This window comes from Zingiber officinale, chromosome 2A, assembly GCF_018446385.1.
Source record: "Zingiber officinale cultivar Zhangliang chromosome 2A, Zo_v1.1, whole genome shotgun sequence".
NCBI lineage: Eukaryota > Viridiplantae > Streptophyta > Magnoliopsida > Zingiberales > Zingiberaceae > Zingiber > Zingiber officinale.
Genome location: NC_055988.1, coordinates 105234779 through 105259414, shown reverse-complemented (window position 1 = coordinate 105259414; position 24636 = coordinate 105234779). Strand labels below are relative to the sequence as shown.

At 38.2% G+C, this 24636-nt stretch overlaps 3 protein-coding genes across 3 annotated transcripts; 1 reads left to right on the top strand and 2 right to left on the bottom strand.

Moving 5' to 3' along the window:
- Window positions 1-1003: 1003 nt before the first annotated feature.
- Window positions 1004-5881, top strand: LOC122041840 (formin-like protein 3). The gene is made up of 6 exons (XM_042601669.1): window positions 1004-1607; window positions 2542-3121; window positions 3213-3999; window positions 4080-4285; window positions 4549-4784; window positions 4936-5881. Exons 1-6 carry the CDS (start codon window positions 1452-1454, stop codon window positions 5803-5805), a joined length of 2835 nt encoding a protein of 944 aa, XP_042457603.1. The 5' UTR covers window positions 1004-1451; the 3' UTR covers window positions 5806-5881.
- Window positions 5882-5914: 33 nt separating this feature from the next.
- LOC122041841 (protein H2A.7) lies at window positions 5915-6701 on the bottom strand. Its single transcript, XM_042601670.1, has 2 exons — window positions 6434-6701; window positions 5915-6262 (listed from the first exon to the last, which is right to left on the bottom strand). Exons 1-2 carry the CDS (start codon window positions 6620-6622, stop codon window positions 6050-6052), a joined length of 402 nt encoding a protein of 133 aa, XP_042457604.1. The 5' UTR covers window positions 6623-6701; the 3' UTR covers window positions 5915-6049.
- Window positions 6702-19274: 12573 nt separating this feature from the next.
- Window positions 19275-21795, bottom strand: LOC122041839 (pentatricopeptide repeat-containing protein At5g50390, chloroplastic-like). The gene has a single exon (XM_042601668.1). The coding sequence runs from the start codon at window positions 21610-21612 to the stop codon at window positions 19492-19494; it is 2121 nt and encodes a 706-aa protein (XP_042457602.1). The 5' UTR covers window positions 21613-21795; the 3' UTR covers window positions 19275-19491.
- Between the last annotated feature and the right edge of the window lie 2841 nt (window positions 21796-24636).

Here is a 24636-nt window from a genome sequence, read left to right as displayed (position 1 = left end):
GAAAATCAACGATAACTTCTTTTCAGGAGGATATAAAAGATCCCTGGAGTTAAAACTTAATTAACAACTCTTGTATTCAATTCCAACTCTTTTCTTGAGCTATCAAAGTCTGTAAGAAATTTCTCTACCTTTAACGAAAGAGATCTTTCAGTACTTTCAACTACTTTAGATTAACAATCACTAAGATTGTAACTAAGTAAATCATAGTCTTCTTACTTATTGTTTTTAAGTTGTTACTCTTTTAAATGTTAATTATTTATACCTAATTAATCTTGTATTTTTGCCTCGTTCAAAAGTAAGAGAATTTCTCTAACATATTTTCAGAGTTATTCATCCTCGCAAGCCGGCCTAACGCGGTCTTAGAGCTTTGAGCTTGGACGTCTTACCTAGTTGATTTGTCTTAAGTTGGATTGATATTGAGTTGACTGAAGTTGAACTCGGAAGAATTGGTTTGGTTTAGTTTAGTTTAGTTTGATTTGAGCTAACTATGAGCTGGACCGACTTGGCCTAAGTTGTGTCTTGAATCGAGATAATTAAGATTCATGTTGATCCGTCCTGATCCCTGTCACGAGATAATTAGGATTCATGTTGATCCGTCCTGATCCCTGTCACATGGCACTGGACGTTCTAATCCGTCAGTAATAATTTTTTATTTTAAAAAAAAAAAACAAACTCTTTTATAGAAATGATTACAACATTTAAAAAAAAAAGAATTCAAAAAATTATTAAAAAAAACATATTATTTAATGGCATCATTCTCACAATAATTCTTTTAGATAATTTTTGTTCCAAATTTAACATTTTCTTAATTAAGCAAGCTCGTTAAAGCCACACGCCAATCTGCCTCAGGTCGGTCAAACTGCAAAGTGACTTACATGCCCAATCCCAGTGCGACAGCTGGATAATCTATCTCCGTGATGTCCGGTGTGCAGGTCAGATAGACGCCTTGCAAGGGAAGCGTTCGCTATGACGTTGCAGTGAATCCCCGCTCAATGATTCCATCCCCTCCGCACGTCCTCGGAAACGCCGGCAGCTAGAAATTCAAACAATAATTTCAAAAAGTTCCCAGATTTTCGCCTCCTCTTCCTCCTCCGCCTCCCCGTCGACCCCGGAGCACCAAACCCTAGGTCCGTCGGATTCTCCATCTCCTGCTTCCCGCTGCCGGCATGCCAACCAGGTCGCATCGGCAGTAAGAGGAAGGCGGAACGAATCTGCGCTTCTTTTGTTGTTGTAATTTTTTTTTCCTTCTCTCGATGTTTTCTGGGATTTTTGGCGCTGCGAGAGCTCGCTTGAATGACGCCGATTTGCATCCCGGAGGTGGATGAAATCGTCTGTCCTCGCCCTCATTGGATGGTGGTTTTGGTGTTGGGAGCTGATTTGATGCGGAGGTCGAGCTGCAGATGCCATGAAATCGGAGGACTGTGGGCGGCGCAAGATTGATCCGCGGGACGATGGATGTGAAGAACTTTGTGATTTTTATCGTTTGTCTGAGTTTGGTCCTTACTTTGCCGATGCGCGGATCTGGTGGGAGGACAGGGGCGGGGAACTTGTCACTCGGATCGGGAAATTCTAAGCTGATAAATTCTTCTCGGATGGATGAGTGCACGGTATGAGATTCTTTACATTCTTCCATTGAGTTTTCTTTGCAAGTTTGTCCTACAACCGTAAACATCTGTGAGTAGACTCGTTTAATTTCTTTGCTCCAGTTTCAGGATAAATGAACTATTTGATCCTGCTTCATGGAAAGTATTTGTTCTGCAACATATTGTCAATCTTAAAAATGTGGATTCTTTCTTAAAAGGGTGCTCATTTGAAGATATCAAAATATTATTAGTATATGAATTCGATATGATGTTTGCTTTAATGCCTGCCTAGTAAATTCATTCGTGAAGAATTTAGGTTTCTAATGTATGAATGCTATTTGGTAGGAGAGGAAAATGATACATTTGACATTTCCATAGCATTCTATTGATAATAAATGGAGAAAAATCAACATGATTTTCCTTTCAGTCTGTGGTTATCAAACATTGTTATTTCTAATTGAGACTATTGACTATATAAGGATACTTAATCCTGTTTACAAGGTTAAGTCGTTGTTGATTGTAATTAGTGCCTACTTCCTAATACATAATAATAGATAACAAAGACTAGCATGTTTGCAAATACCTTCTGGAGGGTTGCCTTTAAAGAAAGAAAGATTACTAGTGGTTCTTAAAATTTGAAGGTCCTACTGATTCACTGTATCTTCATTTGTTTTAAACTTCTTCATGCAAAAGATTGCATGACTTAGTTTATAGGTTGTTTAACAAATCTTGGACCGTGAGACCAACCATCTTTTTTCCACCTCTTTTCTACTAGGGAAGCAATTTATCTTAACTGCAAAAGGCAAAAAAAAAATTAAGAGGATTTAATACATGACTACTTGCAGTTTCGAGGATTTAATACGTGCTTGATTTACTTTCCACAAATTTACTTAATTATTAAATCTCAATCTATAGTTGACTTCAAGAACTTCTTTATTATGTTTGCTACACTGTGCAGGTTAGGATGTATGGTCATGAAGTTGTGATGCCTCTCTTCCCGGAAATAAAGGGTGCAATTACTGAATGTCTCGTTAGGAAAGGATTTCATATGCATCTTTCTAAAGATGATTATAGACGTAATACCATGTGCATGGAGTGCCTAGAATTGGTACTTAGTTGGCATCATGTTCAAAGAAGACATTTAGCAAATAAGTCTCCAAGTGCTGCACCAACCTTCTCCCTAGATGGTGGTCGATCGACTCCAGCTGCATCCCTTAATTTTAAAGATGAACAAGAAGCACCACCTGTTCAGATCCCTCTGAGCTCTCGTAAACACCAAGCAATACATTCAACAATTTCTTCATCAACACCAACAAAGCCTACACCACATAAAAGTGGTGCCAAGATTCCACCCCCACGTGAGGAAGAGGACACAACAAGATTAATTATTGATGCTGTAATTCTATCATCAATCGGGACATCTCTTCTTCTCCTATGTGTATTATGTTGTTACTGGAAATTTTGCAGACGACGTCGCTACTCAATGAGCAGGAGAGATGAAAGGCCCCTATTGCTTCTAAGCTTAAGTAATGCTTCTGGTATGAAATTGTTCCCCTTTCTCAAGAACATAATTAACTAGACTATGAGATGCACTGCTAATTTTGAGAATTTTAAATCACGTATTTCCAGGATCTTCAGATGCTTCATTTGGTCATGTTGGTTCAAGTAATCATACAGAAAAGCTTGTAGGCCAGCAAAACAGTGGATTTAACCAAAATTGTCATGTTTTATCTGGAGATGTCGACCACAGGGCTACGTCATCATCTGAGGTAGTGTCAAATACTCCATCTTTGGGGAATAATGATGGCTCCGAAACCAGAATATTACTACCTCTTCCTCCTGGAAGGTCACCTATTCCTTCTATTGCTCCTTCTGCTCCATCTGCTGTTGTCCCTCTTCCTATGCCTGCTGCTGTTCCTTCTACTCCATCTGATGTTGTCCCACGTCCTATGCCGGCTGCAGTTCCTTATATTCCATCTGCTGTTGTCCCACTCCCTATGCCTGCTGTTGTTCCTTCTACTCCATCTGCTGTTATTCCTTTACCACCTGCTGTCGTTCCTCCACCACCTGCTGTCGTTCCTCCTCCCCCTGCTGTGGCTCCTCCTCCCCCTCCTCCTATTAAACCTCCTGCTAATAAAGCTGCACCTCCCGCTCCACCTGCCCCACGGCCGCCAACACCAAACCAAAAACCTGGTGCCCAGATGCCACCACCTCCACCAAAGGCTGCTCTTCCTCCTCGTCAAGGAAATTCAAGAACTAAGAAGCCAACAAGTCTTGTACCATGTCCTCCCCATCGTCGTGATGCTGATGGTGACGACGATGGTCCCAAAACAAAGCTGAAGCCATTCTTTTGGGATAAAGTTCAAGCAAACTCTCAGTCCAATGTCTGGTCTCAGATTAGATCAGGATCGTTCCAGTAAGTCTATCATTCTGATTGTGCGCTTTGAATCATCTGAATAATAGCTGGTCTTCTATGACAATTTAATTCCATTACAGGTTCGATGAAGATATGATTGAATCATTATTTGGATACAACAATGCAGTTGGTAAAAACCTTGGTGAAAAAAAGAAAGAGTCACAAGGTCGTGATGCTTCACCTAAGCTTATTCAGCTTCTTGAGGGAAAGAAATCACAGAATTTAGCAATATCATTGAAGGCTTTGAGTGTGAAAAGCCAGGAAGTTCGTGAAGCACTCATGGAAGGTAAGTTTGGATCTTTTGCCACAGACCTAACATTCTACTGGTTTTGCTTTCATTCACAACCATATAAGATGGTAGATGTTTTTCCATTCAAATTTCCCACTTTATTTCATGCATATAAATTGTGTTTTTCTATTTGTATAATGTCCTTCAGTTAGTTTTCCTCTATGCATGCATGCATAAAACATTCAAACTATTAAAGGCTCTATTGGAGCACTATTCAATCTTTTTAACAGCGTGGCCCTTTGCCGATCTTCTTGCAACAGGAAATGAACTTCCTACTGCTCTTCTTCAAGCATTGCTGAGAATGCAACCTACCACTGATGAAGAGCTGAAGCTTCGACTGTATACTGGTGATTTATCCATACTTGCACCAGCAGAACAATTTCTCAAAGACTTGATTGATATTCCTTGTACTTATAAAAGGATGGATGCCTTGCTATTCATGTCTTCTCTACATGAGGATGTCACAATCGTAAAAGAAGCTTTTGCGACAATGGAGGCAAGTCTTGATGCTTGTAATCTTTCTCCTTGTTCCTTTGCCTCAGTCCGTTTGGTAACACTAGTTTACTGGCCATTTCAACTTCTTGTTGATGAATCTCCATCTTGTTATTTAAGACTGAATTATGACAGTAAACATTCTTTTATTCCAGGTAGCTTGCACTGAACTCAGAGGCAATCGTCTCTTTCTGAAACTCTTGGAAGCTGTTCTCAAAACCGGCAACCGAATGAACGACGGCACCTACCGTGGCGGTGCTCAGGCATTCAAGATCGACACCTTGTTGAAGCTGGCAGACGTGAAGGGCGCTGATGGGAAAACCACTCTGTTACACTTCGTCGTTAAAGAGACAATTCGTTCAGAAGGGAGACGCGCTGCCCGTCTGGCTAGAGAAAGCGGAAGCATTACGTTCATGAACAATTTCAGCTTCGGCTCCGACGATATGTCCGAAGACATTCTAGCAGACACCGAAGATAGTCTCCAGGCCGAAGGCCTCAAGATCGTTTCAGGTCTACCAGGCGAGCTCGAGAACGTCAAGAAAGCAGCAGGAATTGACATCGACGCCACAACCACTACAGTCGCTAACTACGGTCGCAAGCTGATAGAGACAAAAGAATTTCTCAACAAAGACATGAAGAATCTGGAGGAGGATAGCGGCTTCCACACTTCACTCAAATGCTTCGTAGAGCATGCAGAAGTTGCCATTACTTTCTTATTAGGAGAAGAAAGAAGGATAAGGACTTTGGTTCAGAGCACGACAGATTATTTTCATGGTTGTGCTACCAAAGATGAAGGTTTACGGTTATTCGTTACAGTTCGGGATTTTCTCGGCATGGTAGACAAGATCTGTAAGGAAGTGAAGGAGTCGGCAAAGAAAGTCTCGAAGCCACCCGTGACTAAGGACGTGATTAAGGATCGTCCACCTGGAACATCACCACCTACTCCTGATCCACGACAACTATTATTTCCTGTGATCAGGGATCGAAGGGTCGAAAGTTCCAGTTCAGACGAAGACGATGACTGAAAAAGGTAAAATTAAAGATATTACAATTGTAAATATCCTGTTTGTAATGGATCTTTAGGAATCATTTGAGGTGGTACGTTGAGCAAGAACAGAGATTAGACGGTATCACTTTTATCGATAAAATCCCAGTATCATGCTTGATCTTAGACAATTCCAGATGATACAATCCTAGAGCTACAAAGGCATGAAAATTACAGGGTCGTGCCAGTTCTAATCGGCTACGAGAGCTGAAAATTTTAGTCTTTCAGTCTTCATCACCGGCGGCCGCCTTGGAAGATCCGGCCTTTTTAGGGAGGAGGAGATTGTGGATGTTAGGCATCACACCGCCGCTCGCGATGGTGACTTCTCCCAACAGCTTAGAGAGCTCCTCGTCGTTCCTCACCGCGAGCTGGATGTGCCTGGGCACGATCCTGGTTTTCTTGTTGTCTCTCGCGGCATTCCCAGCGAGCTCCAAGACCTAATCGCGTAGAAGGGAGTTACCAAACACTTAGAACGCAAGATCAATTTGTGCATAGAGAAGAACAATTTCGACCAAGCACGGATCAAAAATACTCGCAATCCAGATGAGACAACATAGGCGAGAAGAAGAAAATTTTGAAATTTGAAAGGGAAAAGGGAGGATACACACCTCGGCGGCGAGGTACTCGAGGACGGCGGCTAGGTAAACAGGGGCGCCCGCACCGACGCGCTCGGCGTATTTACCAGCCTTGAGGAATCGAGCGATTCTCCCGACGGGGAACTGGAGCCCAGCCTTGCTGCTCCTGGACGTGGCCTTCTTCGCGGCAGCGGAGCCGATCGCCTTCCCTCTTCCGGCCATAGCGGCGACGACGACGTTGGAGATTAGGGCTTCGAATTCACCGAGGGACAACCGAAGTCGAGGACGGGGAAATCCCTTCGCTTCTGTTTTATAGGCTAGCGAAAGGACGGAGTCGACCAACGATATACGAGCACACGGATCGCGATATTCGCCGTCGGATCGAAATAGTTTGAACGGTCGGATCGTCGAATCATGTCCGTTATCTACTGGTGTAAAAGGGACTACGAATCATTAACTTAGCGACACGTATCGGATCGTTATGATAAATATGTATCGTATCGGTGTTTTTGGGTATTGTGTAACGGTTTGTTCTTAACGGATTTCGTTAGGGGAACGGTTTTTTAGAGGGTTTCTGATAAATATTTATTGCGGATACCTGGAAATTGATCATTTTCTTCGTAAAGTCTCATAGTTTTCAATATTCTAAATAATACACTTGACAAAGTTAAGAAATTTAGGGGGCGTTTGGTACGCGCGTTTTTCATTTTCATTTTCTGAAAAACGCGCGTTTTCTGAAAAACGGTGTTTGGTTTACGTTTCCCGCGCGCATTTTCTAAAAAATTAACTATCGTTTTCTAGAAAAACAGAGAATGACAAAAAGTCATTTTCTGTTTTCTAGAAAATGCGTGTTTTCCAGAAAATGAAAATGAAAACAGTGCAAATCAAACACACCCTTACTTTTGTTGAGAACCATGTCATGATCTCAAGCATTTTATTTGTTACGATCATTAAGATCTTTCAAATGCCATGATCCATAATGGATCAAATCTTGCCTACAACGATAAAGTACTTCCATAGTTAATTAAAGTCATCGGGATTATGAAATCGTGATAGGATATTTAGATTGTCATTTAGGTATTCGTAGTTCGAATTCCAGCTACGACGTATTTGTAGAAATTTTTTCTCCAAATGAGAGACATAACCAAAAGATGTTGGGTTTTTGGGCTGGCCACTGCGTGCGTTTCTCAATTTACCCTGATGATCGGTAGAAAACTGTTAGGGTGTATACTAAATGCCTAGCTTTTGGTATAAACATTTATTTAGTAATAAGAATCACATTGGTCAAATGTCTACATTTATGATAAATGTAATTGTTCAATTAATTTATATTGTAGATAACATGGTGTGTGGTGTCACACACAGAGGATCATGTTATCAGTACCTTATAAATTATAAACAGTAGCTCACGACCAAAATGGAAAGGAACAAACCATTAGAAGGTCGTAGTGTAATTAGGTATCAGTTTATTTTGACTGTATAATTACACTAGTACACTTAGAGTGTATTGAGTAGGACCATTTGAGGTCGTTTCTTTTATACTGATTTTATAAAGAAACAAAGACCTCGGTTATTATGGAAGTGTGTGCTCTTAATCCTAATATAATAACAAGCACATATATTTGATATTTATTTCTTTAATTTATCAATGGGTGAGATTTAGTTCGATGAATCAATAAGCCCGATAAGTTGGGAAATGGTATCACTTATAGTGTGTGTTGTTGATTATAGAAGGAAACTGTGTCCTAGAGATACTAGGTTGATAATGTCCTCAAGAGGAGCTCATAAGGATTGTCATGTTAAACCCTGCAGGGACCTAGTCCGACATGATGATAAGGTTGAGTGGTACTACTCTTGGACTAAGATATTAATTAAATGAGTTGTCAGTAACTCACTTAATTAGTGGACATTCGATATCTTAAACACAGGGAGACTAACACACTCATGATAAGAAGGAGCCCAAAATGTAATTTGGGATTAGTGCGGTAGTTCAATAATAGTTCTCTAGTGGAATGAATTATTATTGATAAAATTAAGTTGTGTGTTCGGGGCGAGCACGGGATGCTTAATTTTATCGGGAGACCAAAACCAATTCCTCCTCTCGGTCCCTATCGTAGCCTCTTGTATATAGAGATTTATACCCACCACATACCCACCTTCTTACCCAACCAATAGGGGTTGGCCAAGCTAAGCTTGAAGCTCAAGCTTAGGGCCGGCCAAGCCTAAAGGTGGCCGGCCAATAGCTTGGAGCCCAAGCTTAGGTGGCCGGCCACATCATATTAAAAGGGAATTTATTTTATTTAAAATTATTTCTTATGTGGATATCATAGTTTTAAAAGAGAGTTTAAAAATTAAATCTTTCCTTTTAAAGCTTTCTACAAAAGATTAAGAAAAGATTTGAAATCTTTCCTTATTTGTAAATTGAAAGGAGATTTTATTTTTAAGAAAAACTTTCCTTTTTAACCATGATAATAATTTAAAAGAGAAGTTTAAAAATTAAATATTCTCTTTTATTAGTTTCTACAAAAGATTAAGAAAAGATTTGATATCTTTCCTTATTTGTAAATTAAGAGAGATTTTAATTTTTTAGAGATAACTTTCTTTTTATCCACATGTTTAAAAGAAAGATTTTAATTTATTTCCTTTTTATTAACCACCATGAAGGGAAAAATTATTTGAGAAATTTTTATAAATTTCCGAAAGCAAATAAGGAAGTTTTAATTCTTATGTGAATTAAAATTTCCTTGATTAAAGGGATTAAGGTGGTCGGCCATTACAAATAGAAAAGAAAATTTATTTTTAATTAAATAAAATTTCCTTTTAATGGCAAAAGAATTAAGGAAGTTTTTAATTAAATTTCCTTATTTGCCAAGACCAAGGATTATAAAAGAGGGGGTAGAGGTGCCTTCATGGGTGATCAACTCTATTTTATTCTTCCTCTCTTTTCCTCCTTGGTGGCCGGCCCTAGCTTCTTTCTCTTCTCTTCTTCTTGTGGCCGGTGGCAATCCCTCTTGGAGCTCTTGATGGTGGCCGGTTCTAGCTAGAAGAAGAAAGAGAGAAAGGAGGTTTTGTTTCTTGCATCCCTTGGAGCTTGGTGGTGGTGGTCGGACCTCTACTTCTCTTGGAGAATTTTGGTGGCCGAAACCTAGAAGGAAGAAGAAGGTGCTTGGTGGTTCTCATCTCGGAAGATCGTTGCCCACACAACGTCCGAGGTTAGAAGAGGAATATGGTAGAAGATCAAGAGGTCTTTCTAGAAGGTATAACTAGTATTTTTTCTTTCCGCATCATACTAGTTATTTTTGGAAATAATACCAAATACAAGAGGCTTACGTTCTAGTATTTCGAATATGTTTTTCGAAGTTGTGTTCTTTTGTTTTCTTTCTTTTCCTTGTGATTTGATTGTTCTCTTTGGTTAACCTAAAGTTATTTTAGGAAATTAAATATTAGCTTTCTATTAAAGGTTTTGTCTAGTCGGTGGTGGTTGCTCCCATATCCAAGAAGGCCACGTGCCTTGCCACGTCAGTACTGGGAACCTTTTATGGAAATTAATATTTAATGGAATTAATAACTTAAGGCGACTTGGGTCGAACGTGTTAAGTTCCGCAGAAGATCCAAGTCAAAACCTAAAAGAACAAATAGATTAAGTTTTGGATCAAACGTGTTAAGTTCCGCAGGCGATCCAAAATTTAATTTAAAAGAACACATGGTAGCTAGGAAAAGGTTCAGACCTTTGTACAAAATTTTTGTACAGTGGAACCTCTAGGTTTTCCGAGTAGCAACCAACAATTGGTATCAGAGCTAGGGTTTTGCCTCTGTGTATTTGGTATTAGTTTAATTATGCACATGTCATACATAATTTAGGCAGGATAATAGTAGGATGTGCTAACTTTGTGGATGCAGGATCCAACTATTATGGCTTATAGTTTTATGTGTGTGATTGGACCCTTGGACATGTCAAGGGCATTTATATGTGTGTGCATGATTGTATTATAAAATACAGCAGGAGTTGTATTTAGTTTTATTAGGATTTTATTTTTGATCTAGATACATGTACATTCCTTTTATGGAATATAGGATCAAAATTGTAAAATTCTATTTATGTCGCGGATCGAATCTTGCAAAGCGTGGAACCTTCTAAGGACCAGAGGCGCAGCGGAACAAGGAGCAAGATGGATGCGACAGCTAGACCCGGTGGCGGTGGCCAAATATGGCAGCAGCTTGGGATGACAACACACGGAGGACAACTAGAGATAAAAGCCATAATAGTTGAAAATTAGATTTTCTATTTATTGCTTTTATATTGTGCTGTGTGTGCATGTTAGTTTACAAGTTTAGTAGGCTAGCATAGTTAAAATTCCTCATTAATAAATAACTAAGTGGGAGAGGGATTTTAAGTAAATCCCATGGTCTCCATTACTGGTTTGTAAGTGATGCAAACAAGCTTGCGCGTTGGCTCTGAGTGCCTTCCTCCATAACGGATGAGCTTATTTGCGGATCACTAGAACAGACTTCCATTTTGGATGACTATAGGAAGTTAATTAAGAGCGTGTGATCTTCCCCAACGGAAGGGCATAATCTTATTAATGGACTTAGTGTCAAGTAATGGTATACACTTAGACACATCTAATAGTATCCTCCCCATCGGAGTCACCGCTATTATTTGTGTGACCAAATGAAACCAACTATTAATTTGTCATAAAACTAGGTTGACAAGATAATAAAATTAAAGGGTTAAAACCCTCTTACAAATGATTGATTTTGTATACGTCCACACTAACGTGGCATACAAAATTAACGGTGTTTGAGATAATTTTATTTGTCATAAAGTTACGTTGACAAGATAGTTAATGGGTAAAACCCTCCTCTTACAAATGTTGATTTTGTATACGTCCACACTAACGTGGCATGCAAAATTCACGGTGTTTTGAGGTGTTGGTAAATTTAAATAGTATTGTTAGAGGAATCAATATTATTTTAAATTTAGAGTCTTGACCAAATATTTGATTAAAGATAGACCAACTATTAATTTTATTCGTCATAAAGTAAGGTTGACGAGATAATAAAATTAAATGATAAAATTTCCTCTTTGAATTTGTATACGTCCACACTAACGTGACATACAAAATTCATGGGGATTTTTAAGGAGTTGGTCTTAACCAAATATTTTTGTGATTCTTAGGAAGATGGTCAATCCCTAGCTGATATACTTTAGGATAGACTTAGTGGTCCCAATTATAATTGATTGGAAATAGAATTTGGACATTAAGGTAGATTGTCCTCTTAGAACTAAGAACAATATAGGTGTATTTTATTCATTAGTTGATACATGTTTAGTGGAGTTATCTACTGGTATCTGGTGTCTGCAATTCATTGCAGGGTTCCAGGAAATCCGACAACTAAAATAAAAACACCTTCCACATGAGCACTACTGCAAAAGTAGCAGCTGTTGCAGTGGGAGAGGTTTATTCTCTAATAGGAATAAAATATGGATTATTAGAAATTGTTTTTACATACTAAGTTTAGAAAGAACCTAATTTCAGTTTCTAAACTATTATAGAATAGATATTGTGTCTATTTTGATAACAAAGTTGTTATCAAGAAAAATAGGGAAGTTATCTATTCTGGTATGTTGGTTGACAATTTATAATCCAATAACTCCCACAATGCAACAAATGGAAATTAGTAACACATCTTCTAACTTTAAGAGAAAGCAACCTTCGGAAATGAACCAATTATATCTTTGGCATCTAAGGCTAGGTTATATTAACTTGAGTAGGATTCATTGGTAGCTGACGAACTTTTGGGTTCATTAGTAATGGAAATCTTTCCAACCTGCGAGTCTTACTTGGAAGGAAAAATAACCAAGAAGCTTTTAAGTCTAAGGGGTATGGAGCCAAAGATATGTTGGAATTGGTTCATTCTGATTTATGTGATCCTATGACTATCCAGGCAAGAGGTAGTATTGAATATTTCATCTATTTTATAGACAACTATTCAAGATACAAATAAATTTACTTAATGTACCGCAAGACTAAGTACTTTGATTAGTTCAAAGAGTACAAGGCTGATGCGGAGAAATGTTAAAGTAAATGTCACTATGGTAAGATCATAGTGGCAAGTACCTCTTGAGAGATTTTAGGAGTCACTTATCAGTAGTTGGATTTCAACCCCAACTAACTGCACCTGGTACACCCCAACAAGGATGGTGTAGTAGAAAGAAGGTAAAAGACTCTTATGAAATAATTAGATAGATGATGAGTTATTCAGAAAATTACCAAATTTGTTTTAAGGATAAACTCTGATAACGAAAGTGAACATAGTACCTTCCAAGTTAGAACTCTCTACTCATATAGAATTGCTGAATAGGTGAAAACCTATTTTGAAGCATATTCGGATTCGGGTAATCCATCACATATGTTAAAGAGAGACAATGATAAGTTGGATAGGAGTTCACTTGTTTGTAAGTTATCCTAGATAAACAAAAGTAGGTTTATAGTCTTAAAAATCAGAAGGTCATTGTTAGCATCAATGACTGATTTTTTAGAAAAAGACTATATAATGAACCACGTGCTCATAAGTAAATTTGTTCTTAAGGAAATAATAAAGGACATGTCTAACCTAGTACCAACTGTACAAGATGAGATACCACAAGAAAACTGCAACACATATCACAAATTGATACACAATTACGGAAAGTGTCTTGTTGTAGTGGGAGGGTTGTTATGCAACCTAAATAGGTTCATGTTTTGGGAGAGTTTTTGGACTCGATCCCTGGAGGACATGAACCTGATCTCCGGTCATATGATGAAGCACTCCAAGATAAAGATGCAGCATCTTGGCAAAGAGTAATGAATAAAAGAATTAGAATATATGTATTATAATAAAATCTGGAAGCTTGTAGAATCACCAAATGGTGTAAAAGTCGTTGGGTGTAAAAAGGTCTATAATAGGAAAAGAGGGATAGACAGGAAGGTAGTAACTTTCAAAGCAAGGCTTGATGAAAAAGGAAACCTTTTCACTGGTAGTCATGCTTAAGTCTATCCGGATTCTTTTATCTATTTGGCAAGTGGATGTCAAGACAGCATTCCTTAATGGAAGTCTTGAAGAAAACATCCATATAAAGCAACCAGAAGGGTTCATTGCAAAGGGCTAAGAGCATCTTGTGTAAGCTCAATCAGTCTATGGACTGAGGCAAAGCTTCAAGGTCTTGGAACATCCGGTTTATCAAAGTAATCCAGATCTATGGATTTAGTAACCGGATAAGTCTTGTGTATACAAAAGATGTGATGGAAACGTGGTGGTATTTCTTGTACTATACTTAGATAACATTTTTGGTAGTTGGAAACAATATCAAAATGTTGTCAGAAGTAAGGGTATGGTTGTCCAAACAATTCGATATAAAGGACTTGGGAGAATGTATATATTCTTGAGATCAAAGTAATAAGGGATCGCAAGAAAAGAATATTTTACTTATCCCAAGCTTCATACATCGGAAAAATCCTTGCTCGTTTTAAGCATACAAAACTCCAACAAAGGTTTCTTACCTTTTAGGGATCGAGTAACTTTATCTAAAGATATGTCTCATAGACATCAAAGGAGATAAAGGAAATATAGGCGATTCTTTAGCTATTGAAAGCCTAATGTATGCTATGCACGAGATCGAATCTCGTTTTGCCAAAGGCATAGTTAGCAGATATCAAAGTAACCGGACAGTGGACTGCAGTAAAGCATATATTGTAGTACCTTAGAGGCACTAGAGATTATATGCTAGCTTACAAGATAGTTAATTTGGTCCTTGTGGGTTGCATGGATTTTGACTTCCAATCGGATAGGGACAATAATAAGTCAACCTCGGGGTTTTGTGTTTACTTTAGGAGGTAAAGTCATAACTATGGAAGAGTGATAAACATAGGTGTTTTTCTGGACTCCACCATAGAAGCTTAGTATATGGCAAGCCTCTGAGGTAGCTATAAAAGCTGAAAGACTCAATAATCTCAAGATAGACTTAGATATGATTTCTGGTTTGTCCAAAGATTATTACAATTTATTGTAATAATATTGGTGCAGTAGCAAACTCGAAAAAACCATAAGTCTATAAAGGCAAGTAAACACAAAAGAGCGTAAGTACCACCCAATACGAGAAATCGTATAAACGAGGAGAAGTTGTTGCTGCCTAGATTGCATCAGGTGATGACCTATAGATCCTTCCACCGAGGTCCTTAAGGCAAGAGCTTTTGATGGACATGTTGAAGGGTTAGGAATCAGATGTATGGCAGCAGATATGGCAGCTTAGTCTTTTAGTATAAGTGGGAGATTGTTAGGGTGTATACTAAATGCCTAGCTTTTGGTATAAACATTTATTTAGTAATAAGAATCACATTGGTCAAATGTCTACATTTATGATAAATGTAGTTGTTCAATTAATTTATATTGTAGATAACATGGTGTGTGGTGTCACACAGAGGATCATGTTATCAGTACCTTATAAATTATAAACGAGCTCACGACCAAAATGGAAAGGAACAAACCATTAGAAGGTCGTAGTGTAATTAGGTAGTTTATTTTGATGTATAATTACACTAGTACACTTAGAGTGTATTGAGTAGGACCATTTGAGGTCGTTTCTTTTATACTGATTTTATAAAGAAACAAAGACCTCGGTTATTATGGAAGTGTGTGCTCTTAATCCTAATATAATAACAAGCACATATATTTGATATTTATTTCTTTAATTTATCAATGGGTGAGATTTAGTTCGATGAATCAATAAGCCCGATAAGTTGGGAAATGATATCACTTATAGTGTGTGTTGTTGATTATAGAAGGAAACTGTGTCCTAGAGATACTAGGTTGATAATGTCCTCAAGAGGAGCTCATAAGGATTGTCATGTTAAACCCTGCAGGTGGACTTAGTCCGACATGATGATAAGGTTGAGTGGTACTACTCTTGGACTAAGATATTAATTAAATGAGTTGTCAGTAACTCACTTAATTAGTGGATATTTGACATCTTAAACACAGGGAGACTAACACACTCATAATAAGAAGGAGCCCAAAATGTAATTTGGGATTGGTGCGGTAGTTCAATAATAGTTCTCTAGTGGAATGAATTATTATTGATAAAATTAAGTTGTGTGTTCGGGGCGAGCACGGGATGCTTAATTTTATCGGGAGACCAAAACCAATTCCTCCTCTCGGTCCCTATCGTAGCCTCTTGTATATAGAGATTTATACCCACCACATACCCACCTTCTTACCCAACCAATAGGGGTTGGCCAAGCTAAGCTTGAAGCTCAAGCTTAGGGCCGGCCAAGCCTAAAGGTTGGCCTTAAGGTGGCCGGCCACATCATATTAAAAAGGATTTTTTATTAAAATTATTTCTTATGTGGATATCATAGTTTTAAAAGAGAGTTTAAAAATTAAATCTTTCCTTTTAAAGCTTTCTACAAAAGATTAAGAAAAGATTTGAAATCTTTCCTTATTTGTAAATTGAAAGGAGATTTTATTTTTAAGAAAAACTTTCCTTTTTAACCATGATAATAATTTAAAAGAGAAGTTTAAAAATTAAATATTCTCTTTTATTAGTTTCTACAAAAGATTAAGAAAAGATTTGATATCTTTCCTTATTTGTAGATTAAGAGAGATTTTAATTTTTTAGAGATAACTTTCTTTTTATCCACATGTTTAAAAGAAAGATTTTAATTTATTTCCTTTTTATTAACCACCATGAAGGGAAAAATTATTTGAGAAATTTTTATAAATTTCCGAAAGCAAATTAGGAAGTTTTAATTCTTGTGTGAATTAAAATTTCCTTGATTAAAGGGATTAAGGTGGCCGGCCATTACAAATAGAAAAGAAAATTTATTTTTAATTAAATAAAATTTCCTTTTTAATGGCAAAAGAATTAAGGAAGTTTTTAATTAAATTTCCTTATTTGCCAAGACCAAGGATTATAAAAGAGGGGGTAGAGGTGCCTTCATGGGTGATCAACTCTATTTTATTCTTCCTCTCTTTTCCTCCTTGGTGGCCGGCCCTAGCTTCTTTCTCTTCTCTTCTTCTTGTGGCCGGTGGCAATCCCTCTTGGAGCTCTTGATGGTGGCCGGTTCTAGCTAGAAGAAGAAAGAGAGAAAGAAGGTTTTGTTTCTTGCATCCCTTGGAGCTTGGTGGTGGTCGGACCTCTACTTCTCTTGGAGAATTTTGGTGGCCGAAACCTAGAAGGAAGAAGAAGGTGCTTGGTGGTTCTCATCTCGGAAGATCGTTGCCCACACAACGTCCGAGGTTAGAAGAGGAATACGGTAGAAGATCAAGAGGTCTTTCTAGAAGGTATAACTAGTATTTTTTCTTTCCGCATCATACTAGTTATTTTTGGAAATAATACCAAATACAAGAGGCTTACGTTCTAGTATTTCGAATATGTTTTTCGAAGTTGTGTTCTTTTGTTTTCTTTCTTTTCCTTGTGATTTGATTGTTCTCTTTGGTTAACCTAAAGTTATTTTAGGAAATTAAATATTAGCTTTCTATTAAAGGTTTTGTCTAGTCGGTGGTGGTTGCTCCCATATCCAAGAAGGCCATGTGCCTCGCCACGTCAGTACTGGGAACCTTTTATGGAAATTAATATTTAATGGAATTAATAACTTAAGGCGACTTGGGTCGAACGTGTTAAGTTCCGCAGGAGATCCAAGTCAAAACCTAAAAGAACAAATAGATTAAGTTTTGGATCAAACGTGTTAAGTTCCGCAGGCAATCCAAAATTTAATTTAAAAGAACACATGGTAGCTAGGAAAAGGTTCAGACCTTTGTACAAAATTTTTGTACGGTGGAACCTCTAGGTTTTCCGAGTAGCAACCAACAAAAACTTCCATGGAACTGGACTGGTTACCCCCAGAGATAGTCAATGAGGTTAACTGAGATTATCATTTTTTTCCATAGTTAATTATATATCTATGGGTAAACAAAATACTTCCATAGTTAATTAGATATTTACATGTCAATTCTAACTCCGACGCACCGTGGAATTAATTTCTTTCGGTAGGAAGATAATTTTGGAACGTTGATTGCGGAGCAATGAGCTCTTCACACTTTCGGATTTACCTTGATAATCAATGAAAATTTTTCATGAGGACGAACTGATAGACCGAGCTGGTTACCTTCAAGTTTAATCTGTTTAAATAATTGGACACCTAAATTATCGAGGAAAAAAAATTAAATCTCATCATGAAGATTAGGGATGATCTCAAAGATCGAAGAGGAATGTGTCAAATAAAGACAGATATATCAAGATACGTAGCGACCTCTTAGATAAGTAGGATATTTTTTTCTCATGGGTAATGAACCCCCACGAAAATTGATTCCTCATCCAAATATGAATACTACTATCCGAGTACCAACTACGCTACGCCTTTGGGGCATCTCAATCTTCACTATGAGTGAGAGACCAAGAAAGGAGAGATTGCTCAAGAAAAGAGTGAAGAGCCAAGATTGCTTTGATTTTTAGATCATTGAAAATTCAAAGAAAATCTATTTATAGTGGTAAAGGGCAACTAAAGAACCACTAGTAAAGCATGTTTCTCTTCGGTTTGAATTCAACATTTGAGAGATGCAATCCAAATTGAAAACCTCCCTCTCAACCTCTCTATCTGGTGAGTCCAAACAATGAGTTTCCAATCCATGAATTATGTCCATCGATTGGCAAATTTGGACTAGTTGCTAATCCTTTTAAGAGGTGCATTGCCAATCCAAAGCTCTGTTAGTCAAATTTATTTTGTAAGGTCGAATTTCCCCTTCCGATACAAATCACTTATTCAAGTTTGTGGATTACACTCATATATATAGGCTAGTACCTTTTTTAGATTACAAATCAACTGAGTCTAAATCAACAACATGCATAAAGTTTTCTCCATTACTCAATTTTTTTTTTTTTTTTTTTGAAGATGTCAATTGTTTATTCACTTGAAAAATTAATTTTACCATGATACGCTTGCAAAATCTCTACTTGGAGGAGGCATGTTAAGTCAATGAATGTTCATATAATAAAAACTAAACGTGACGATAAAAAATATATAAAAAATTAAAATTAAAGATGACGATTAAAAAAGGTAGATCCGCTATCTTACCGGTCCCCCTAGTGCCGGTCCCACGGATATGAAGGTAGGTTCATACAGATACACAGGCTATAAGCGCATAACGGGGTAAACTTCAGGTCGTCAGTTCCTGAGAATCGACCCCTGACTATTACGCCAGAGATACCATGCGCCCACCATCTGTGCTACACCCTGGGGGCAACTAAAGATGATGATAAAGCTAAGATACCTGGTTGCAATCAAAAGTAAAATATTTACTTCTATTCATGCCTTAGAGCAAATTAACTTGCGTATGTGCTACGTTATCATCTTATGCCAAACAGTCACCAAGTATCCATAATAACATAACTTTCATCTTTTAAGTTTCTCTTTTATGGTAAAAAGATGATTCGCTCGCTCTTAATACCCCCGTCAACTCGCCCCTAGGTCAACATAGAAGAGGTAAATCACGGATGTGACTACTAGTCATTAGTACAAGTGGCCAAGATATAAAAAAAGTTATGCTCGCTTCTTGTTTATATTGAACGTTTGTATGTTAATGAACTGTGAATAAGCAAAATAAAAAAGAAAGATCAACTGATCATTCATACATAGTGTGAGTGACAAATTGTACATTGTTATTAGAGCGAGCCAAACCAAATATTAATCAGAATGCTATAAGTTGAAGTGTATCGAATCAGAATGTTTTAAGCAGAAGGTGAAGGGTTTCAAGCATGCAAATTTTACAACAAACCACTACAACTTGGAGAACAGAAGACTTTTAAATACAGCAAGTGAAATCTAAACAACAGAAATTCGCAAAAATTGGAATTCAATAGCAAGAAGAATTGATATCCTTCTACATCAGTAACATGATATACTAACATTATTTGGGGCTATAGTTGGAAAAGAATTGAATGGTAAAGCTTATTAAGCATAAGTTTTAACTTTCCTCTTCAGTTCAACTCTCCAAACATTTTTATAACTGCCTCGGTTCCAGATATACTACCTATTTCGTAAGACAAAGTATAGTTACCAGTAATCACCACAGGAACAATTACCGCATCTGAAATGGTGAAATCGGCTTGAATCTCGTACGACGATCTCCCTTTTTGTAAGCAAGGTAAAGAGCTTGATCACGGTATGACAATCGTTACAGATTCGATGACCTTGAACAATTTGCAGGGGAGTAAAATTTGTTGTGCTCATTAGCCCAAAAGCAATTGCTAGCTTCTCACTGTGGTAAGTAAGCATTCTTTGTTCATCCTCTGTCACATCAGGAAGCAAAGTTTTTTCATCAGGAATGTAACCTAATTTCACTATCTCATCCATCAGGGCATCTAGTTTCTCATAGATTTGGACCTTCTGCGGATGCAGTTTATCACCGAAAAGGAATTTGTGCTGCTGTTTCTTTATCTCGATCCAACTGCAAGCTTCACGAAGTCTAATGCCCTTGCTTTTCAAGGCATTGTGGACATTAGCAACCTCCTCTGTCCTCCCAGAACTATTATATATATTGAGAAGAACAATGTAATTACTTAATTTTTCAGGTTCCAAGCCAAAAAGTTTTTCTACAGCAAATTTGCCCAGTTCCAAGTTCTTGTGTACCCGGCAAGCCGTCAACAATGCCGCCCACATGTTCCTTGTGGGGCTAAACGGAGCATTTTTTATCAAAGCAAAAGCTTCATCCAGTAATCCTTCTCGACCAAATAACTCAATCATACAAGCATAATGCATTGCTCGCGGGCTTCTCTTTGGGTCTTGACACATTGACTCAAAAATCTCTCTCCCCTTCTCAAACAAACCAGAATGGCTACATGCACCTAAGACAGCAAGATAGGTTACATGGTCGGGGACCATCCCATCCTTCGACATTCTCTCGTACATCTTAACAGCCTCATCTCCCATGCCATGGTTCCCATATCCACCTATGAGTGCATTCCAAGATATAAGGTTCTTCTGCGGCATTTTATCGAAAACATTCCTAGCATCTTCCATCCTGCCCCATTTACAGTACATATCAACCAAAGAAGTGCTTGCCACTATATCTGACCGGAAACCATTGCGGATGAGACCTGCATGAGCTTGCTTTGCAAGTTCTACCGAGCCTAACCGAGCACATACTCTAAAGAAGATTGAGTAGGTAAATTGGTCCATCTTAACATTGGCACCTTGCATCTCATAGTACATATCCAAAGCCTCCTCACTGTATCCATGAAGAGCATAGCCCGCTATAATCGCGTTCCATGCAACAATTGTCTTCTCAGGCAACTCATCGAATATGCACTGAGCTTCTTCGATGCATCCGCATTTGCTATACATGTCGATGAGAGAACAGGCAACGAAGATATTGTCTGTAACTCCCAATTTGACAACACATGAATGCAATTGCATACCTGTAAGAGTGAAGCCCAGTCCAGCGGCTGCCCTTATGATGGTTGAAAAGATTCGCGGACTGGCATCCGATTCCTCTTCCCACAACAATAAGAACAGGTCGAATGCCTCCCCATAGGACCCCTCATCCACAAGACCAGATATCATGATGCTCCACGACACAAGGTTCCTCTCAGACATTTCATCAAACAGTCTTCGTGCATCCTTCATCATGCCACATTTCACATGCATGACAAGCAAACGGTTCCACATATACTGATCCATCTCAAAACCAGCATCGATCATATGCTGAAACACCGAATTCAACGCTCTGGTCGATTTCAGTCCGATACAGGCACTGATGAGAGCATCGTAGGTGCTGGCGTCAGCGGCGACGAGCCTGCGCTTCGATGTGTAGATCTCAAACAATTCCAGAGCTTCGCTATACATCTTGAGGAACGCCAGCTTCTCGATTTGACTGCACAATCCGGAAGCGTTGGCAGAATTCGACCCAGGGGCGACATCCTCAACGACCGGTTTCTTCGGCCTCGGCTGTGGTTTCGGCCTCAGGCAATTCTCCTGAGAGGTCGAACACCTGACGACGGCACAAGATCGGATCTTCCCTGCGGAGCACAGAACCAGACCGCCAAAAGGCTCGAGCTTTGCGCGTTTGGCGGCCTTGGCGTCGACCGACGAGCAGGAAAACCTCGACGCGTCGTGGTTTTGGATTCTGGGGAGGTCCGAGGTCATGTTGCAGATGCCAGGGAGGTTAATTTCCATGGCCGGCGACAAATGGAGGCAGAAGGTGCTAACGGCGAAGGATGAAGAGAAGGGGGCGCATAGTCCCTTCTCATTTGATGCTTTGCTGCTGAAATCGAGCGATGGCGGAGTGCTCGACGAGCATAGCGATGTCCGCCTTCTTTCGCTCGCGGATCTGAGGGTTTCAGCTGCTTTGCGTATCAATTGCGCTTAAACGTTATGTCGAAAGTAACACTGAAAATAACAGACGCGATTCAACTGTTACCAATTAAATCAGAAAAGTAATTAACTTATAATTTCATACCTTCCCATATAAAATTAAAATAATATATATGACTGATTTCATAAATTCCAGACTGAGATGACGGATTTTAATTGGTTAAATAAAAAAAATAGATAATAAAAAAAATATAGTGTGTTAGTAGGGTTGTAAATCAAGTTAGTTACCAGTTTGATATTCGATTTCGACTTGATAAAAATTTATTTATATCCATTTAATATATATAAGATTAATTAAATAAATAATTTTGAATAACTCGTTAAGTTAAATAAATAAAATTGAACATATATATGTTCAACTCGTTAATGTTCGTAAATAATATTCATGAATCATATTTATAAATTATATTCATTAGTAATTTTTTTTAATATGTTAAATAAATAGTAAAATAAAATAAATAAATTTAAATTATCAAACTCAATAATCAATCAAACAACCAAAAATTTCAAACAATCAACAAATTTGAATTAAAAGCTCGATAACATCTAAACAAATCAAGCTCGAACTAAATTCAAGTTAAGTTTGAATTGAGAATTCGATAATATCTAAACGAACCGAGCTCAAGCTAAGTTTCAAACAAATTCAAGTTTATAAAAAATAAACCAAGTCAAGTTTGAACAATCATTTTAAAATCTTAGTTCATTTTAAGTTCAGTTCGACTCAGTTAACTTATCAAATAAAGTTAAATATCCTAAAATTGGACTCGCTTAACTTGGCTCGATTTGACTCGGCTTATTTACAGCCAATGTTATAGAATCACAGCCTGCTGTAAGATTAGTCTCTAATTGAACACATCTAGTACCTTTTCAAATATCACGCTATTTCATCTTCCTGTTTATCCCTACTAATCTTCCAATTAGTTTCTAATTAATTAGAAATCTAATGAATCGACTAAACTTGTTCATATTCGGTGTAAGTTAGATATTTGATGGAGAGCTTTGTCGCTAAAAAGGAATATATAAATATTATTTTTAAAAGTGTACTTTTTCCTGATTTTGGCATTATTGTTTTCATAATGAAATAGCAAAGTATTCGCATAGTCTCTAATGTCGAACTGGATCCTCTAGTCCCCTTGTCTTGATCTGCTCCTGGATCAGGACAAGGGGATTGGTGGGAGGCAATGACTCCCACCTATTAATAGATGGGGGTCATTGCCCCCCACCAATACAAAGGCTGGACCATGGATTAATTCAGTCTTTGCGGACCAAAGGATCTGTCCCCCTCTAATGCTCCATCAAGTGAGAGACTAATGCACGACGAAATTATGGAATTATATTTTCATCTAATTTAATCATTAATAATAAAAAACATATGGTTAATATGAAATTAATAGTAATAAAAATATATTATTCGTTGTTATATATAGATGAAATTTAAACTCGGTCTCCAAATAGCGATGGATATATATTTTATCGTTAAATATCATTACTCTATTTAAATATTAACAAAGAAATGTATTATCCTTGTTTAGTTTAGAGACGGAATTTAAATTCCGTCGTTAATATTTAAAATACAATGCTGATAATTAGTGACAGGATAAAATATTTTGTCGTTATATAGAGAAACGGAATTTAAGTTTTGTCTCTAAAATAACGACGAACATAAATGCCCGTCACTAATATCGAAATTTAGGGTTCAGCTCCAATCTCCCAAAATCTTCGCATTCACGATCTCTTCGGCTCCGACGATTCTAGATCTCTTCGGCGATATCTTCGGCGACCTTACTCTCCTATCTTCGACTCCTCTCCTCCGGCGAACATGCCCTCTAATCTCCGGCATCCTCTCCTCCGATGACCATACAGGTATGATCTTCTCTCTTCCCTCTCCTATCGTTTTAAACCCTAATGGCGGCAATCTTGGCTGGTCGCGAGCTTACGGCAGCGAGCTTGATCGGCTGTGACCTCGCGACCACGAGCTTGGTCGGCCCTGAGCTTGTGGCAATGAGTTTGGTCATCCCTAAGCTCACAATGTGAAATTAGCCATCCCTGAGCTCACTACCATGAGTTTGGTTAGCCCTTATCTTGCGACCGTGAGCTTAGTCGCCACTGAACTCGCGGCCGCACGTTTGACCGGCCCTGAGATCGCTGTCATGAGCTTGGTTGGTCTTGAGCTCGCTGTCGCGAGCTTAGTCGGCCCTAAGCTCGCGGTCGCGAGCTTGGTTGACCCTTAGCTCGTGGTCGTGAGCTTGGCTGATCCTAAGCTCGCTACCAGGAACTTGGCTTGCTACTAGCTTGGTCGGCAAGATCTGCCCCAGTCGCAACGTTAGCCTTGGCCACAAGGCCTCGACCAACTAGTTGGTTGCAAGGTATCATATAAAAATCAAAATACGATTCTAGATTATTTTAACCTATTTTGATAAGTAATTTTAACCTAGTTCCATTACTTTGATTAAGCAACTTCTAGTATTTTTTTTTTTGTGTGTTCATGGCATACTTAGTTAATACATGAAATCACATGTGTAGTACCTCTCTTATGTTGATAGATGTATATGTTGGTGCAGGGAGTACCAGACGATCGAAAAAGGGTTCAAAGTTAAAGTTACTTGTTGTCTAATAAGTGTGAATGAGCTTGTAGAAAAGTCCTAAATTGTCTTAGGTAAAAATCCTAGTGGACTCTAGGCAGGTGGAAAGTCCTAACTGCGGTTAGGCACGAAGTCCTAATCCAAGGGATTGGGATAAGTCTTGGCGGGTTGAGTACTTTGGGCAAAATCCTAGAGTCGGGGACTCTAGGTGAAAATCCTATTGGTCACGGATCAAGTGGAAGTC